This window comes from Xenopus tropicalis, chromosome 8 (assembly GCF_000004195.4).
Source record: "Xenopus tropicalis strain Nigerian chromosome 8, UCB_Xtro_10.0, whole genome shotgun sequence".
Taxonomy (NCBI): domain Eukaryota; kingdom Metazoa; phylum Chordata; class Amphibia; order Anura; family Pipidae; genus Xenopus; species Xenopus tropicalis.
Genome location: NC_030684.2, coordinates 113223142 through 113242283, shown reverse-complemented (window position 1 = coordinate 113242283; position 19142 = coordinate 113223142). Strand labels below are relative to the sequence as shown.

Genomic DNA, 19142 nt, shown 5'->3' with positions numbered 1-19142 from the left:
TTTAGCGCTGAATCGTCACATAGGGGTAGAATTCCTATTGTTTCAACCTCCATATCTGACAATTCAGCTCTAAATAGTGGAGGGTACGACCAATTGTAATTGTAACGTGTATGGCAACCTTAACAGACAGCATGCAGGATCTACATAACCCACAATGCATTGCAGTGTGATATTCCTTTCCTTATTACCATCACGTGTGCAAGGAATTGTGGGATTTGTAGGATGCAAGCGGAGGATAGTTGACTACTCTTACTTTTTTTTTTTTTTTTTAAGTCTCAAAGTAGTCAGATCAGCAGCAGAACAGGGGGCGGGGCTTAGGGAACTGCTCCAACCCATATCATTACATTAAAATCATGAAAATCACATTCATATTTCTAAGTATATTGCTAAGTTGCAAATAAATGGGCTATGGGCTTGTTAGTTTTTCACACTTCCATGACCTGCAGAATGCCCAGCCAGGACACTGGCCACTAATTGCCTGAGGACCCCACAAGTTTGTGCCAGGAATGTTTTTTGCCTACATAATAGACATTTGTGATGCTCTTGCTGGTAGGGTTCTATATATTAGGCTTCTCTGCTAGATATCCAAGAGGGCAAATTAACTTTCCCTTTAGTTTTTCATAGGCCATGCATGCTAAAGTCTTGTGTGCATACAATATTGTGCACTGTAATAACTGGTATACAGCTTTGCAGGTACACTGGCACTGATAAGGACTCATCTGATTTCACCGGCGCATCCAATTTATTTCAGTTTTTTATATTCGTTAAGCATAATAATATGCATTCTTTGCTTTCCAGACCCCCAAACAACATGCAGGTATATGTGAGCGAGAGAGCAAATACTGAATGAAAAAAGCAACTTAATAGGAAACCTTTCATTTGATCCATCTATACAGTAGAGCTCATGAGGGCAATTTGGCGCTAGCTCAGTAACTCACAGCAAATTGCTTTAAAGAGTCTAAGGGCAAGTTAGAAAGTGAAAGCTAATGATTAGTTGATACAGGTTACTCCTACTGCTCTTTTGTTTTCCCACTGAGGTTTTGTACTTTCAAGGAACAGACAATCGCGGTTTTGCGGTTGTAGCCTTACTGGACAGCAGAGCAATTAGAGGATAGGTACACCCATGGGGCCGCAACGGGAAAACAAGCAGAACCTAAAAACACTTCTGCATGAAACTGCACAAGAATAAAACATGTCTCGGTAGGAAATATACCTTATATAAGTGTTCCATAAGGAAATTAAAAAGAGGGATTTTTGTCTTACCTGCAAAATCTTTTTTCTAATCTCAGGGGGACACAGGCACAGAAGAAGTTAACTCCCAACAACTGAAAGTACAAGGTCTTGATGGCCCTCCCAACAGGCTACACCCCCCTGTAGGGGCTGTCACCACCCAGAAATGCCAAAAGAACTTTATTCAATGTTATAGTTTTACCAAACACAACTAGAATATGGAACAAAAGGGCAATACTTTGGAAATCATAGTAGCAATAAGCCTCTACTTCAGCCCTTGTTTCCTGAGGACTTTAGTATCAATAGCCAGGCAGTTAAATGGAACAGCCAAGTATTGGGGTGGTGCACTGATCGATCTGAAGATTTCCAGGAGCTGTCTCGGAAGTTTGTGCTCTCCTGGACAAACTTTTGTTATGAATATGGTTCTGACCCGCTCCCGATTCTGGGGACAAAAGGAAGAGACTGGAAAGGCCATGATTGGCTTGTGGCATGCACCAGAGGGACACAAGAGTTTGAAAAAAAGTTATTAATTTCCTAAGTCGGCTTTAGGGATGACTTGTTGAAGTCTTGATTATCCAGCCTTGAGGTTTTTTGAGGATTCATTTGTTTATAGCGGGAATGGTTCTGGTGGATAGAGGGAGACTTAATGGGCATATCATCTAGGTAGTGAATAATTGAAAATCCCTGTGAATGGTGGAATATCATCACTGGGGTCAAGACCTTGCAAAAGACCCAGGAAGAGGTTGCAAGGCCGAAGGGTAAGGCAACAAACTGGAAGTGCCTCCCTACGATGTCAAAGTGAAGATATCGATGGTGGGCCTTGTGAATGGGGGTATGTAGGTAAGTGACCTTGATATCGGATAAGGAAAAGAAACTTCCCAGGATCCACTGTTTTAGCAACTGCACGGATAGATTCCGTCTGCAAGGTGAAGCGCCTGACTCAGAGACCGAGTCCCTTGAGATCCATGATGGGGCACACACCTCTGTCCGTTTTTGGAATTCAAAAGAGGATGGAATAAAACCCTTGTTTCTTCTTATCTTTGGAAAAAGGGACAATGACTCCTGCCTCCTACAGGGAGGAAAAGGGGACTTTGGACTGGAAAATCCTTTTCTCATAGGCCCCAACTGTCAGTGCAGAAGTGTGGGTTATGTCTAGCTTCACCTCTGGAGGCAGGACAGAAGGATTAGACTCTTGACCCCTCCCTCAGAATATACAGGCTGGCTTTACCTCTCTTCCCCACTTCTGCTGTAAAGTTTGATGAGGTGGTGTGTATATATAGAAAAAGTCGGAAGAAAGGTCAAGGGACAAAAATAGAACTAAGAGAAAGATAATATTATATCGGCTGATATTAAATCACCCTGGGTGGGACTTACTGCACTGACAGTTTGGGCCTACAAAAAAAAAAAGGAAAATCCCCTTTCCTCTAGATGGCTCTCCTGTCAGTGTAGATGTGTGGGAACATCCAAAAGCTGTCCCTCAATGGGGTGGGTAGAACAAACAACTAGGCATATTGGTCAGAGAAGACATTATGCCACAGCGGCTTGTAAAACTATCCTGCTAAACATGGCTGGAGTAGAAGCACACACGTAACTTATAGAACTTAAAGGGACAGTAACACCAAAAAATTAAAGTCTATAAAAGTAATTACTATATAATGTAATGCTGCCCTGCACTGGTACAACTGGTGTGTTTTCCTTAGAAAGACTACTATAGTTTATATAATAAAGCTTCTGTGTAGCCACGGGGGCAGCCATTTACAGGAGAAAAGGCACAGGTTACTTAGCAGATAACAGATAAAACCCCATTATATTCTACAAATGTTATCTGTTATCTGCTATGTGCCTGTGCCTTTTCTCCTTTTTCCCAGCTTCAATGGCTGCCCCCGTGTTGACATAGCAGCTAATTTAGTAGCATTTCTGTTGCAAACTTACCAGTTTTACCAGTGCAGAGCAACTGTACATTATATTTTAATTACTTTAAAACACTTTCATTTTTTGGTGTTACTGTTTCTTTAATAAAGGTATTTGGTGAGGCCCAAGTGGCTGCTCAGCAGATTGGCTCCAGTGTAGCTACATTGTGAAGTGCCCATGAAGTACTCTATGCTCACTTGAAAAGGTTGTTGTCTGTATTGTAGTCCATAGGCCTGGATAATAGCATCAACCTGCCACCTTGCAACTGTTCTTTTGGAAATCACCTGGCCTTTGTGAACATAGGCGTAAGAAACTAAGATGGAGTCACATTTTCTGAAGGTTGCAGTATTGTGTCCCATATATCCTAATCGCCCTAACTACATTCAGCTTGTGCAGCTGCTCTTCGCTGTCATAGCTGGTTTGAGACAAAAGGTTGGTAGGATGAGTTCTTGGCTAATGTGGAACCCCGAAACTACTTTAGGGAGGAAAAACGGTACCATCCGGATGATTGCCTTATCTCTGTGAATGATTAGCCATGGTTCTTTGCAGGGCAGTGCAGCCATCTCAGACACCCTTTTGGCCGTAGTTTTTGCTATCAAAAAGGGCACAGACTTTGTTGAATACCCACGGAATCACCAGTGCATCCACATATGTTGCTCCCATATCCCTGGTCCTTGAAAAGTAACAAGGAACTTTGAAGTTGTGTCTTGACACTAAAGCTGGCCATACACGTGGACACACAGTCAGGGCTGAAACAGCAGATAAGGAGGTAGAAACAATAGGATTTCTACCTCCTTCTGCCGATTCAGCCCTGACGGCAGATTTTGGTCAGGCGCCTTCTATGGCGCCCGATCAAAATTTTCTAACCTGGCCGATCGGCGAGTCGTCAGCAGCTTCCTGCGATATCGGTCGACTCGCCGACATGCCATACACGCACCGAATATCGTACGAAAGCTTAAGATATTGATGTCTGACAGGGTCCATTTTATCACCAACTGCTGGAACACTTTGTTGTGTAAGCTCCACTCCCTGGTCTATTGTCTGCCTGCTTAGGAAGTCCGCTTTGCAATTGATAACCCCTGGTATGAACACAGCTGAGATTGCTGTGACCATCTTTTCTGCCCATAACTAGTTGGTGCAATTAAAAAAAGAGGAGTAGTCAAAACAGTACCACAGAAGTTGGACAGCACTGATATACAGTAGGCCATTGCTGTAGCATTGTCTAATGGACAGGAAGGTCTAGAAGGAGGTAGGACCAGTCCTGTAGTGCTAATACGATGGTCCACAACTCTAGGACGGAGAGATTCCTGAGATGTTCACAGACCTTGCAATGTGTGATACACCGCACCCCATCTAAACTTGCTGGCATCTGTCTATGTCCCAGTCCGGCTGAGCCCAGCTCCTGCCTGGTGTGAGATGTGCTTGGATCAGCCATCATTCTAGACTCTCTTTTGTCATTGGTGAGAGAGGAATGTACTGTTGGAGGTTGTAATGGTCTATGTTCCAGCATCGCAGGATTTTATGTTGTAGTGGTTGCATGTGGAATCTGGCATACAGTATTGCTTCCGGCATTGTAGTTGTAGATTTCAGTTTTTGAAATGAGGGTGTAGATTTTGTCCTCTGGTACTTGCACCATCTGGAGTCTTGAATTGAACAGCAGGCCTAAAAAGAGAACCTTCTGAGATGGAACAAGATGGCACATATGTGTATTCCTGGTCACTTGGCTTGCGATTGGGTCTTTTAGCCGGATGTTGTTGAGTCAGGGTAGAACATATAGTCCCATGGTTCTCATGTAGGCTGTGACTGGTGCCATGACTTTTGTGAATACCCTCAGGCCATACAAAGGCTGAAGGGGAGTGCCACGAACTGAAAGTGCTGTCTGTTTTAAGGGGGTTAGTCATGCAGAACTGATTTTTCATAGAGTGGGTTCTTTAGGCCTGCCGGATTGTAGCCACTGTGGGCTGCTTTGTTGTGTTCCTTTGGTGTCACCGTTAGTGTTAAGAAAGGAATAAAAAATGTTATTGTGTGAGGACCAGTTCCTTCTGTTAGTGAACCTGTTAGGTGGATCCATCTCTGACCCTTCTTTCCAGGGGAGGGGGGGGGGGGGTGGTACTTTTTTTTCTCACCACCTCTGTGATTATCTATGTGATTTTAGGTCTGGTCCGAATAGGAAGTCTCCTGTATATTTAACAACTTGTACTTTGATGCTGTGTCTCCCAACCAGTGTCATAGCCATATAGAGTGCTGACTGGCCATTACTGAATCAACTGTACGACTTGGTGGCTAGGCAGAGAATTTCCATCACAGAATCTGTCAGCTGTTGAAGAAGGGATTTGGGTGACTTTGTTAGCCCAGTGTGTGACTGTGCGGGCCAACCGTGCTGCCGCAGCTGCCAGGCGTAGTATAGACGCTGCTTGTGTCGGCTGTATGTCCGTTTTAGGGAGGCTTCCAATTTCTTTTCCATTGGATCCTTGAAAGCTGTGGTCTGGCATTTGTGGAGTCCACTTATCCCACAGCTTACACTGTTCCTCCGGAATGGGATGAGTATTGTAAAATTGTTTAGGTAACCTGCAGTCAGGCTTCAGTAATACTACTATAGTTTAGGTAAACATGTTGCTGAGTAGCCATCGGGGCAGCCATCAGTGTGAAAAAGGGAGAAAAGGCACATAACATAAGCAGATAGAATCCTACTGTATCCTACAGAACTTTTCTGTTATTTACTAAGTATCCTGTGCCTTTTCTCCTTTTTTCAGACTGAATGACTGCCCCCATGGCTACACAGCAGCTTGTTTAAATAAAATATTGTAGGGTTTCTGAAGCAAACACACAACTTTTGCCAGTGCAGGACAACAGTACAATATATTTTCATTACTTTAAAACACTTTCATTTATTGGCACAGAATATGTGTAGGCTTCCAACTATAAACACTTGCAGGTTTGCTGGGGTTGCGCATATCAGTTGGGCAGCTCTGCATGCCTGACATTGATCACACAGCCCTGTGGATTTAGTTATGCTACAATAGGGCTCTAGGGTTGTAGACAGCTCCGAGTGCCCTACCCTAATCCTCGATCTTCTTGGTTAAGCAGTACTGGCTCCGGCTGCAGGGTGTGTGGACAGCTCTACATGCCCTACCCGGAGTGCACATCATTTTCCTGTACCAACAGCACTGACCCCTTGGGTCTAGGCTAAGTGTCAGCTCTGCATGTCCTACCCCAAATCCAGTCTTTTTCTGGAATAAGCAGTATTGCCTCTCTGGGTCTTGGGTATGTGGGCAGCTTTGTATGCTTTACCCTGAGTCCATAAGATGTACAAGTTTGTGGATTATAACTACTAATTCTACTTGCTGCAAAGTGCAAGTGGAATTAGCAGTTATAATCCACGGAAAACGGAAAGAGTGACAAAAATAAATGCTGTGTGCAGCAAATTTTTGACCATGCCCATTTTTGTGACCACACCCCCTAAATACCACTCCCATTTGACTAAATTTGGCAGGTTATATAAGTCTGAACACATTTCTGGGGGTTTTGGGGTCCTGTTTTATGTGTTATTGAAGTTATGGTGAAAAAGGTGAAATTGCCTTTAAGTTGCAAGTCTCAGTTCCCCCAAGAGACCTGTGTAGCTTATTAGTTACAATTGTATCTCAGTGCAGGGGGGGGGCTTTTTACCTTTCTGGGCTCTCTGCCAAAAGCTCACTTATTTAATTAAATGTGAGAAACAATGTATCTGCACAATGTGCAGGTGACGCTCGTTAAGATTTCTGGGCTCTCTGCCAAAAGCTTTGTTTGTATCTTTTTTAGATTCAGTGCAGGAGATCAAAGGGAAATGAGGGACTTTTCAGTAAGAATCGGGGACTGTGGGTTGAACTGTCAAAAGAGGGACTGTCCCGTGAAAGTCGTGACAGTTGGGCGCTATGCCAAGGCAGGACAAAAGAACTGGGGAAGAGAGGTGGAGCCAGCCAATATATCCTGAGGGAGGGGTCAAGAGTCAAATTCTTCTGTCCTGCCTCCAGAGGTGAAGCTAGACATAACCCACGCGTCTGCACTGATGAAACATAAGAGAGGAATGTTAGCATGAATGGAAGGTCTGCAGCTATAGGCCCACAGAGGCAAAATGTTATTCCAGAATGCTATGAAGCATTTTCTCTTTTCTTTGTCTGGAATTCAATCTCTCAAGTTAAGACCTATAAGATCTAGATGATGGTGGAGACAAATAAACAGCTCCTAACAGTTCTTAAACATTCTATTTGTTCAGCATAACTGTTATAACGATGGGAAATTATAGGCACATATACCAACCTTTCATACAGCAGCTTCTTCTGAAGGTTCACCTGTTCTTCATAATGGTTCTACAGTAAAGGTGGCACGACCATCGGTCGCACAAAAGATCATCAGATCCGCCACTAACCTTCAGGGCTGAAACAGGCAGATAAGGAGGTAGAAACAATAGGATTTCTACCTCCTTCTGCCGATTCAGCGCTGAAGGCAGATTTTGGTCAGGTGCCTTCTATGGCGCCCAATCAAAATCTTTTAACTGGCCCGATTGGTGAGTCGACCGATATCAGCAGCCTCCTGCGATATCGGTCGACTCGCCGACTTGCCATACACGCATTGAATATCGTACGAAACGAGGTTTCGTACGATATTATCGGTGCGTGTATGGCCAGCTTTAGAGGCAGAAATGTGGGAGGAAGGGATACAGCTCTGTCCATTTATTGGCTGATGTAACTTATTATACATGCATGCCTTGGTTGTGTGTGAGCACAGAGACTAACAGGGCACACTTTAGAACTTAATGCATGAGTGTTTCATATTGGGATAATCCAGTGACACATACTTTAAGAAAAATATTTTTAATTAAAAACAAAACAGTTTATATACATAAGTGTTTTAAATAAGAGCTGCATTGCTTGACATATATACCAGAAGCATGGTTTTCCTTTAGGTCACTCCTATCTGTGTCTCTCAGGATTGTCAGCTGTCTCCCACTTTGTCCAGCACAAGCAGGGGAGCGAGTATCCGAGTCTTATTGGTCTCTACTGCGCTGCCATTTAACAGCATCTCATCCAAAATGATATGCACTTTATCCAGGTTAAACATAATCTGTAAGGCCACCCAGTCAAGGAATTGATCACTGACTCTAAGAAAGGGAAGGGTAAGGCTTCCCCTTACCATATTACTAAAACTGGCTTTTGTTGCCAACCTGTCCAGGCCCAGACTGACAATCAGTGGAGTCTGGCAAATGCCAGAGGAGCTGCTGTAAGATGCCATAGACACTCACTATTTATTGGGCTGTTTGGGTCTCTGTGTACTTGAAATGCCAGAGCTGATTTTGTATCCCAGTCCAGGCAAACACCATACATAAATTAAAGCTAGCCATACATGTACTCATACATTGGTACAAAACAATGTTTTTGTGGTACATTGGCATAAAAAAAAGCTGAATTTTGTTTGAGAGCAGTCTCTATTTCTGCTTTATTCTATACATTGTTGGGGCGCTGCCATACGTCTCGGAGACTTTGCACCACGGAAAGTTGCCTAAGGTGAGAGCAGCTGTAATTTTTTTTATTTGCTAGATAATAATGCAACCATTATTTAAGTTCTTTTAAGTTCCATTAGATATGGCTACAATAGGTGCGTTTTTTTCTGGCATGCTGTATAATAAAGTGAATATTATACCTCAGTGTAACAGTGTCTGCCAATGTCTGTAACAGAAATTCACAATGACAATCAAGGCATCATAGTTACAAACTGTGCCCTAAGGCTCAAACTCACTACAGCCCCCTGCAGGAAAAAGTCCATACAGCTCAGAAAAGGATACATCCAGTTCACTCTGCAAAACAGATAAGCAAAGGGAATTAGAAACAAGCACATTTGCTCCCCCTCTATTCATTTTCCTCTAAACTTGTCTTCTTTGTCCAGATTTTTAACCCCTCTCCCCGTAACACAAGCCAATCAGTTCCCTTTCTTGGGCTTGGGATACACTGCTGTAGGTGACATATTTGGTAGATTGTGGCCAATAACTGATCTCTTCTAATTCTGGGATTCAATTTGTTTTATGGCACTCAAAGACCAATTCATCACTACAGGTTGCCTCTGAATGGCAACAATTGGAAGCATGTAATCCTAAATACATGGGATGGGGATGTCTGGGGCCACTTACTGTGCTTTACTCCTAGTACTAGGAAGCTATCCTCTGTGTTCTGTTTGTGATGACATGAAGAGACAGTTAAAATACATGGTGTGCTACAGGCAAAAAATATTCTGCCTCCTCCTTGTGAATGATAGGCTCCTAGTGATAAAACTGACAAATATGGTCAGACGCTGTTTCACAGTCTGGGGCCCTTGGCTAAAAGCTTTTCCTAAAGCGAGCCCTCTGTTAAAGCCCTAGACCTACATATTTAAACAATTAATGCTCTAGTGAGATAAAGTCCCCCAGATACACTACAGTACTTCCACCATTGTCTACCTGTACTACATTACTACACTAATCACTATATGTATAGTTAAGCTCTCCACTGTAAGGAGATGCATAATACTGAACAAGCAACACCTGAATTATGTGCTGATTACACTTTTCTGTTGTTATAAAACATATACATAAAATCTTAAAAAAAATAAATAAAAAAAAAATCTTGTCTCCTCGTGGGAGAAATGACAAGGGGTCCCTTTAAGGACTTACACAGGAAATGATGTACTGGCATAGTTAATAGACACTCACCACTCTGCTAAAGTACTTGTCCAAAACCTCCACAAAATTATGAATGAGTTCAAAAACTGCCATTTCATTCTACAAAGATGGAAAGTGCAGACAGATATAACATGAATATTATCACTCGTTTATAAAAGCTAAAAGACTTGAGCGTTCTCTACAATACACTACAAACATACATATAATAAAGCAGGGTCAGTGGGTCCTGCAATAAGAACTTCCCACCTAGAGGATTAGGCACATAAGACAGAAGTGGAGCAGTAAAAATGCTCTAGGCCCTAATAATAACATAAACCTATGATACATGTGATTTCTTATTGTAGCTGGAAGAACGGTTTTCCATTAGGCAACACTAACGGGTTAATGTTCACTGGCAAGATCAGTACTGTGCGGCTTTTTCCATTCAGCTGCTAAGTTACTTGATAAATAACAATCTCTTAAGCCAAATTCCGTTAAAATTAGGATGTTATACATAAACATCCACTGGAAGGCTACATCCTGCCCCAGCACCTTCATTTAGGGCAATAAATCTGGGATGTCCAACCTGTGCAATGACAGGCAAGGCATATTGTTACAGTGAAAAAATTGCCCAAAAATGTATCACCATTGCGAGTAATAAAAATTGCTGATTTTCACTATCCACAATGGGAAGGAATTTTTGGACCTTTTGACACTGTGACATAACACCTTGTCCATCATTGCCCAGGTTGGACATCCCAAACTTTTTTAGTTTTTTTTTTTTTTTTTTACTATACTTGGAGGCTTAGCCTTCTTTCAGAGCCTTCTAAGCCCTCAAAGTCATACTGACATGTTCCTATGAAAATCAACAGAAATGTGTCAGTGTTAGTTCAAAGTTGTGGCATGAAAATCCTTCTAGCCAAAAGTCCCCTTAAGCCTAAAGCCACTCCCAGCCCAGCAATACTTGCTGAAGTCAACACTTTGACATGGCTAAAGGCTCCTCTGCAGTTATGTCAGTCACTCTGACTGAATACAGTACTCTGGCCTATGAAAAAATTGCACCAACCCCCACCCAGCATTGGTGACACAACTGCTGAGGAGCCTTTAGCCATGTTGGAGTGGCTGGGAACAGCTTTAGGGGACTTTGGCTACAAATATTTTCATGACACAACTCTTTACTAATGCTGATATGTTCCTATGCATTTTCATAGGAACACGTTGGTATCGCTTTAAGCATTTAAACCAGCACCTTACCTCAGATTCATCGATTCCAACGACAATGAAGAGAGATGCATATTGCCTGTACACCAGCTTAAAGTCTTTGTACTCTATGAAGGAACACTGATGGGAAGAGAAGAATTAGGATAAGAAGTATTATTTCTCTACTAGGAGAGAGAACATAAGAAAATCCAAAGATTAAAAGATCAAGAGAAGTTTTACTGGGGTTGATCATTGCTATTGCTCCAATTGTGAGGGTCTTAATAAATGTATAAAGTAAAATCTGCCATTAACTGCCAAGGAGTAGCAAAGAGGCACAATGGTAATATTTACACAGGGGTATTAACAATAAAGCAGCCTGGGCCCCATCCAGCTAAAAATGTAAACAAACAGTGTGTGTTGATTACATACCTTTGGGCTAGGCCTGATATTTTGCCTCACTCCATAAGGCAATATCAACATCTACCCAGAGTGTGTGCATAAGGGAAAATAAGGGTAGGCTCCATCTAAACAGATAAAAGGGGAGGTAAGGAGGCAGGGATTGTCACTATCCTACAACCTCCATAACGCAGTATTCACCTGATCCTTGGAACGTGACAGACACAATTTGATGACGTCAGATTCCAGCAGTGTCCGTCTCTGGACTTCCATGCGTTCATAGTATCTTGACAACCTGGTCTGTCCCTGCTTGTTCACAATGAGGAAGAACTTGATCATCTCTACAGACGAGCTGCTATCCAGAGCTGGAAAGGATGTATATAAAACATCAGGTTAGATGTCCTAATGTACAATGCAGGCTATAGATGCTTATAGCGGCAACAAAGGGTGTCTCTTGTGTCATGGTTTAAGGTCCTTGCTTGTTGATGGAGCAAGAGGATTTAGCACTATCTTGAACTGAAATGTACCAAACACCAGCATAAAGGTGTAAGGTGGAAATAGGAGCTCACTTATTATCAGCCTGAAACTACAGGGATCTGGTGGGATACAGATAGGGGGATTTCTGATTGGCTGCAACTTGCAGCTTACTGACCACATTTCTAAATGAGAATATTTAGAAATAAGACCAGTGTTGGACTGGGGTACCTCCGGCCAGCCACAATACCTGAACTCAAGAGCCCCCCTGCCTGTGAATGGGAAGTGGCCATGGTGACCAAGGGCCACACTGACATTTATCTGCAGGGCCAGTGAGGAGACTAAGGGCATTCTTTCTGCCCCATCCCTTTACCACTTTTTAGTCCCTACTGTCTGAACACTCTCAGGCCAGCACCAACAAGCTGCCGGTATCCCAAGCCTCAAGTCATACTATTGCAACGTATTTATACTGGCATGAAACTCACATGGAGCCTAGGGAATAGCGGGCTGCAGGCTATGGGAGAGAACAATGGCACAGGCAAGGATAGGCAGAAGCTGCTTACTGAATTCACTGTAGATACGAGGTGGCCATTGCTACTGTATGCATACTGTATGTAGTGTGTGCACAGTGAATCTAATTGGCTCCCCATTTGCTAAACCCTCCTCAGGCTGATAAAACACGTTTCTATTTAGATCACGGCTCCAGGGGCCGGCGAATAAAATCTCTCAGCCACTCAACGAAACCTGAAAGCGACGGCCGGTTACCCGTTCAAGGCGGGAGCATCCCATCAGTGGAGCGGCCGGCTAACCAACAATGATTTCCGGTAGCATTCGGCTGTCACCATTCCATGCGGAACTACGTCACTACTAGCCCTCTGGGCGGGGCGGGGATCACGTGACGCATATTGCCTTTGTGACGTCAGTCCGCTAGGCCCGCGCATGCGCCTTGACGCTGTCAGCGGGAGGCGGTGTGTGAGGCCGGTGTTTCCCAGAGTGCCCCGCGGAGCTTACCGGACCCCGGGGGGGAAGTGACAGATAACAAATGGGCAATATCAGGAGTGCGCTTGTGCGCAACTTATAGACGGGACGGCGGCGGGCTCCCCTCCGGGGGGGCGAGAGTTACCGGCCGCTCCATCTCACTGCTTCTCTCCTGACTGGCACCGGGGAGCTATTTGCCCCCTAACGGGACGCGTCACTTGTAGCGGAGTCCTTGCGAGAGGGTTGGTAGCGGCGGGATGGAGGATCTCCCGGCGGCCGGAGGAATGGCCGCGTCTCCGAGGTTGCAGGCCGTGGGTCCGGCCCAGTCCCAGGGAGCCCCATCTGAGCCTGGCTGTGAGCTAGCCAGCCGCCCCCCTCAGTACACTATCCCCGGGATCCTGCACTACATCCAACACGAGTGGGCCCGCTTCGAGATGGAGAGAGCGCACTGGGAGGTGGAGAAGGCCGAGCTGCAGGTGAGGGGTCCGGGGAACAATAGGGAGAGACGGGGGGCCCCACCGGGATGGCAGTGTGGCGCCCCCTACAGACTCGCACCCGTCTCTGGCCTTTCCTCATTCCCAGCTGAACTACATCTCCCCGCACCCCCGGCACACTCCGGCTGTGTATGAGCTGCGGGGAGTCCGGCACAGGTGCCCAGGGGGAATGCAGTGACAGGAAGCGGGGCCTTGCTCGGTTACTTTCAGGTCGCCATTTTGGCAGGCTCGCTTTTAGGGTAGGGCAGAGAGGGCATTTGCTCTGGACCCCCAGTATCTCATGGCTCCCTTGTGGGGAAGAATTGCAAGTGTGTAACAGTTGTCAGATATTGTCCCTATACAGATCAGGGGGGCAATCTGTTGCCCTCTAGCTGGGTTTTAGCGTCCCACCCACCACTGACCAGGGGTTGCTGGGAATTGTAGTTCTGCAGCGTTCATAGGGCCCAGGTGGGACAACCCTCCCACATATTGAGAGCCCAACCTTCTTGCAATGCCATGGAACCTTTCTTTTTATCTATATAGGGGCCTACGTGGCCGACATTCTGCTCCCATTAGCAGCCTCCCCCTGGGGAAGGCCTGTCTCTCCTCTCCAGCTCAGGACAGAGCAGTGACAGTGGGTAACTGGACTGTAATGACTGGGCCAAGTGACTGCCCTGTTGCTCCTGTCATTCCCAGGGCCGGCACCTAGTGATCTTGTCTGCAGGCATTCATTTGCCTCACTTCAGCTGCCCAGGTCATGCTGACCCCAGTGGGCTTGCAGGGTGACAGATAGGATTGTAAGCTGTATTAGACTTATTCCCCAAATCTCAAAGTAGCAGAGCTACACCACAGTGAGTGAGGATAGCCTATATGTGGGCTAGTGCCCAGTCTGAGCCAGGCAGATTGTTCTACATAGGTCTTTAAACTTATAAAGTGTTCCATTGGTTGCACAGGTCCATCCTGTTCTAAGATCCTATTGTATTCACAGGTAATGAAAATGCCCGTCCTTTATTTTCAAGTGCAACTTTACTTTAATCCACACATTGTTTGATCTAATCCTATGCATTCTTGTCTATTCTGCCCATACCTTTTATAAACCCTATATTAAACATGTTATAATTAAGTGCAGTGAATAAAAACTCTATTCACATTTTAACTACTGACTTAGGTAGGTATGTGTAATTGTGAAGGCCATGTATGAGCTTTTGTTTCTATCCCAGTGCTAGTACGCTGGAATTGATTGGTGGTGGTGCTCCTTTTATTATGTTGGCTAACTGTGTGTGTATGTGAATAACTGTCCTGAAACTGGGGTATTCACTAAGATGTTTGTGATACTATATCAATCAAGAATAGCTTAATTGTTGCTTAATTTTCAGTGGCTGACAATGAATAGCCTAATCAGGATACAGTGGAACCCCGATTTTACATGTCCCAGTGGATGGTGTCAAAATGGTATAAAATCTGGGGGGGAACAAGACGCCACTTGCTTGTATGGGAAAACTGAAAAACTATCAATAATGGGAAAATGTTAAATCCAGGTACATAAAATCAGGGGTTCTATTGTAATATGGCATGTTTGTCTTTGTTAATACTGATTAGTTCTATTTCTATATCCCTAGAAAGCAAGGCACATGGTGAGGGTTGGCAGGCTCTACATGTAGCCAGTGTCACATTTAGGAGAATTGGGAGAATTTTTATAAATCTAGAACTGCAACCTTCTATAAGCAGGTGATGTATCTGCCTTGCTCACAAGGCTCTGAGGTTCTCTGACTTTGGCTAGTATTGATTAGTTGTGTTTCGCTCGGCATTTGCCCAGTTTGTATGACTTTGTGTTCCCTTTGTGCAGAATATTGCTGCTATTTGAGTTCCTTTGGATGTTACAAAGATACATTAGCAAAAGGCGGCGCTTCTGATCAAGCCGTTAGCAATTCTAGTCCTGACTTCCATGCTGCCATTGCAATCAGATTACTAGTTACTTTGTATCTAAACTTCTGTAAAACTCAAAGAAACAGTTATGATCCTTCCCATTTGGCAGTAAAGTGTAAGTGTCCAACAGGGTGTCCATGTGCTGGGAATCAGCAGCAGTGTGTTACACTTAGCCTTTATGACACCATATGCTATAACCTTATCCAGGGCAGTCACAATAGAGAGAGAAGACCCAACAGCTGCTGGAAACCCAGGAGGCTTTCAGCTACTCAACTTGTACAAACCTTTTCATTCACCAGTTCTTTCCCAAATTTAACTCTGTTAGTAAGAAAGGTCTAAAAAGTTTGTGCTGTTAGGCCCATTTTACACTTACTAGTCATTTGGGCTTTCATTTTCCTGATAGACAGTTGATAAGGTGAAAATGGTTATTCAGAAATCTTTTTAAAAAAATGCTAGGTTTCAATATATTTCTGCACTTTTTGATTGCAATTGACAAGTGTTACCTGTATTATAAACACTGCATACACATTTGTTTAGTGCTGTAACTTCTGGCGTCCAATTTAACACTGGGCAAATGTAGTTGCACAAGTACTTCCCGCATAGCAACAAATTGCCAGGTTGCAATGGCTTTCATCTATGTAAGGCAGGTCTGAGAACATTCTTGTGCTTTAACTCTACAGTCAGTGGTGGGTTTCTCTAAATTCCCACTCATTGGCTGCACAGGGGTTAACACTTCTCTTGTGCGACTACACTTAAGACTTGTCATACTATTTACTGGATATCATATTGCAAAAAAACAAGGCCCTAAGAAGTGTCATCTCCTGAAAATAATTGTAACATCACCAAGTGAGATCACCTTGCTAAAGTGATAGTGGGTCAGGCTCCAGCCCTCAGTAACAAACCGTATCACCTTCCATGTCTAAATTAAATCACTTTGGAGGCACAAATATCCAGGGGACTTAAATGAACAGTAACGGCAAGCTTATGCCTCTATTTAGTGTAGGTGACAACTTACAGGTATACAGTCAACATACACCTCTATGTATTTTATTATTTAGTACAATTTACAAAACCTTGGTGCTGTGAGAAAACCAAATCTAAGGTTTTAATTTACGCAACAAGCAAAACACAAGCATATTAAAATATCTCTTATTATATCACTTTCCAGGATTGCGCTTTCTTAAACATTTTTCATTTTTGCTGTTATGTTGCCTTTTAGATTTCATAGGATTCCATCCCAGAAGCTGCAGTTGCTCTTGCAGTAAAAGAACTGTTGTTTCTTGACAAACTCAAATCCCCTCGGTGGCAGATACCATTACAAAATCCTATTCATATGTTAGGAATGGCGTAAGCTTGGCCTGTGCACAGGGCCAGTTCCTATAGCCGGAACATGTGGCTTGTTTTGTTTCCGAGCATTCCTGCTGTGCTGGAATCATCATGGCTGGCATTCTGTAGCTCTTATACTGCTTCATTACTAAGGGGCCAGGAATAGGTTTGGTTGCCTCTCAGGGAGAATTGCAGCAGTTGAAACCTGCCCTATGCCTGATGAAAGCTACACTGCAAATGCTATATCTCCCGATTGATACCTCTCCATGCCCTGCCAAGATAACACGGCCTTACGTGTATGTGCCAGTTCTTCAATATAGTGGAGAAAAGGGGAAACTCTTTTCTGAAGCAAGTTCAATGTTTTGCTAAAGAACCGGAGTATGTAACAAATGTTGCAAGGAGGACTGTGACATGGCATTGTTTGGAAACAAATAAATAAGATAACCTGTAAGAAGATACAAATAGATCTTGTTACAGAGAACATGTTGTATTCAGTTGTCATCCCCACACCGGTGTAAACACCGGTTGCATAATAAATCACCACCTTAATCACATGAATAAAGCAATATATAAGTTTTCCGTATTCAAGAGCTTTATCCACATTCTGATCTGTGCAATTTAGCCATGAATGCAGATAAGTCAAGCACTGGTCTCAATGTATTCTGCTCTCTTCTAGTGCACTTCTACTTACTGTGAGATCCATTCTCTTCACAAGTGCATTATACTATAAATGTAAGTTAATTTAAATGTTACACATGTCCAGGTTTGGCATGTATGACAAGTGTTAGCCCGAGGAGGCACTGCCCATGTACATATATTGCATTTATGTAGTTCAGAGAACCACATTTTTTGGGCAGTATAAATGCTAATTCTGATTTCTAAATGTTTGCACTTAAATGCTATTCTCAAAGCTACCTGGTTATATTCCCACTCCTGTATCTAGTGTCAATGTGCCAATTTAGCCTGCATTGATGAGTTGCATACATTAGCATAAAAGGTGCAAAGTACAAGGCACACAAACACAATGGAACATCTGGTTTGAGAAGCAGTTACTTCCAGGCTTTGCTTAGCATGCTGGTGTTAAATACGTGAAAAGCACACATTAAGATGTATTGAAATTGACCCCAGAAAATAAATTTGTAAAATGCACATGTAATATTGGTGCTTCACTGTGCTAAGACTGCTTTAGGTGGATTGGTTAGAATGAATGAGAGACTGTAAGAATAAAATTGATAGATTGGTGAGAGAATTGCATTAATTGGCACTGATCTACCAATAAATACTTTATACAAATTAAACAGCAGCATTGTGCCATGAACATAGCATCAGGAGAGTTTTAACTTGATACTAAAGCACAATGAAGATTAAATGTGTAAGTTTAGTGTTTAACACTGTATCTGAGTTTTTTTTTTTTTTTTTACAAATCTTTTTATTTTGGGAATGCATATTTGTTTATGACTTTAACAGGTTGACAGACAAGGGACTTCTATCTTATTGGTACCAGTGATTGAGTGGTAACACACCACTTGGAAATGCAATGGAGCCATTGATGATGAATCTCTAGTACTAGCTGTCAAATATAGGATCCCAATGAGACCTGAGTTTCATTTTATTCAGCGGCTCAGGATGTTATGTGCAAGCATTCACACTGAGGTCCTTCTTCATGGCAGTTGTCTTGCTCACTCATAAGCCAAGCAGGCTGGTGGTGGTGGCAATCATGTTATGGGAATATACTAGTCATGAAAGCAACAGCTGGGAGCCTAGGTTGCTGACATGAGATTACATGAATGGGAATTGAGGGGAGGGACACAGCTGTCATAGGACAACTATACTTGTGAGAATGTACAGAAGCTCTGTGTGTGCAGGCAAAGACTGAGCAATCTGTAAGGGACAACTGCATTAGTTGGCATTAAAGCATGCTGTGCAGCAAGTAACAGCCACACTGGTGGGCCCAGGGTAAATATCTCATAGGTGGTCCGCTACATCCTTCCTCCGTTACCACCAATATATATATTTATTAAAACATTCTCATATATATGTTTATTTATAAAACACTGTACACAGTGCTGTACATTAGAACAATAAATACAACAAAGGGGTAGTTACAATAATAGATAAATACAAAGTATGATAATAAATACAAGGTATGGTTGCAATAATTAATAATCAGAAACAAGAGTATGGAGGTCCCTGCCCTATAGAGCTTACAATCTAAATGGGAGAGTAACCTACAGACACAAAAAGGAGGATATGAATGCTGTAGGTTACAGTGGGTGACACTTCAATATAAGTGCCAGTTGCCAGATATGGTGCTGTGCAACTGCCCCAAGAGGGAGTCTTTGGGTTTAGTCCTAAAAACACTGAGGAAGGATTCTCTCCAGAGGAATTCAGGGAGGGCACGCCAAATGTAAGGAGCAGCAAGGCAGAAAGGGTTAAGGTGGGAAACAGAAGTAGTAGTGGGGGGGGCGCAACCAAGCGGTTGCTCCGAGATTAGAATTTGCAAAATTGTCAAATCAAATGCAGCCGATAGGTATAGAAAGTTTTGCATGGTTTTCTCATTT

At 43.3% G+C, this 19142-nt stretch overlaps 2 protein-coding genes across 7 annotated transcripts in view; one reads left to right on the top strand and one right to left on the bottom strand.

Moving 5' to 3' along the window:
- Nucleotides 1-7975: 7975 nt before the first annotated feature.
- Nucleotides 7976-12719, bottom strand: ap4s1 (adaptor related protein complex 4, sigma 1 subunit). 3 transcript variants are annotated; one of them, XM_012968396.3, is made up of 6 exons: nucleotides 12623-12719; nucleotides 11606-11769; nucleotides 11063-11149; nucleotides 9860-9928; nucleotides 8960-8971; nucleotides 7976-8241 (listed from the first exon to the last, which is right to left on the bottom strand). In XM_012968396.3, the coding sequence occupies exons 2-6, from the start codon at nucleotides 11741-11743 to the stop codon at nucleotides 8113-8115; spliced, it is 435 nt and encodes a 144-aa protein (XP_012823850.1). In that variant the 5' UTR covers nucleotides 11744-11769; nucleotides 12623-12719; the 3' UTR covers nucleotides 7976-8112.
- Nucleotides 12720-12819: 100 nt separating this feature from the next.
- Nucleotides 12820-19142, top strand: part of strn3 (striatin 3) — a 37439-nt gene continuing 31116 nt past the window's right edge. For 2 of the 4 annotated variants that reach the window (XM_031890551.1, XM_031890549.1), the window contains exon 1: nucleotides 12829-13332. In XM_031890551.1, coding sequence (XP_031746411.1) covers nucleotides 13114-13332 — 219 coding nt within the window. In that variant the 5' untranslated portion in view covers nucleotides 12829-13113. 4 annotated transcript variants of the gene reach the window in all.

Excerpts from the sequence above, each read along its gene's own strand:
- ap4s1 (XM_012968396.3), bottom strand. The coding sequence starts at position 11,743 with ATGATCAAGTTCTTCCTCATTGTGAACAAGCAGGGACAGACCAGGTTG. Across the intron at positions 11,150-11,605 it reads TGTCACGTTCCAAGGATCAG|TGTTCCTTCATAGAGTACAA; the intron begins GTGAATACTGCG and ends TCTTCCCATCAG. Across the intron at positions 9,929-11,062 it reads TTGGAATCGATGAATCTGAG|AATGAAATGGCAGTTTTTGA; the intron begins GTAAGGTGCTGG and ends CCATCTTTGTAG.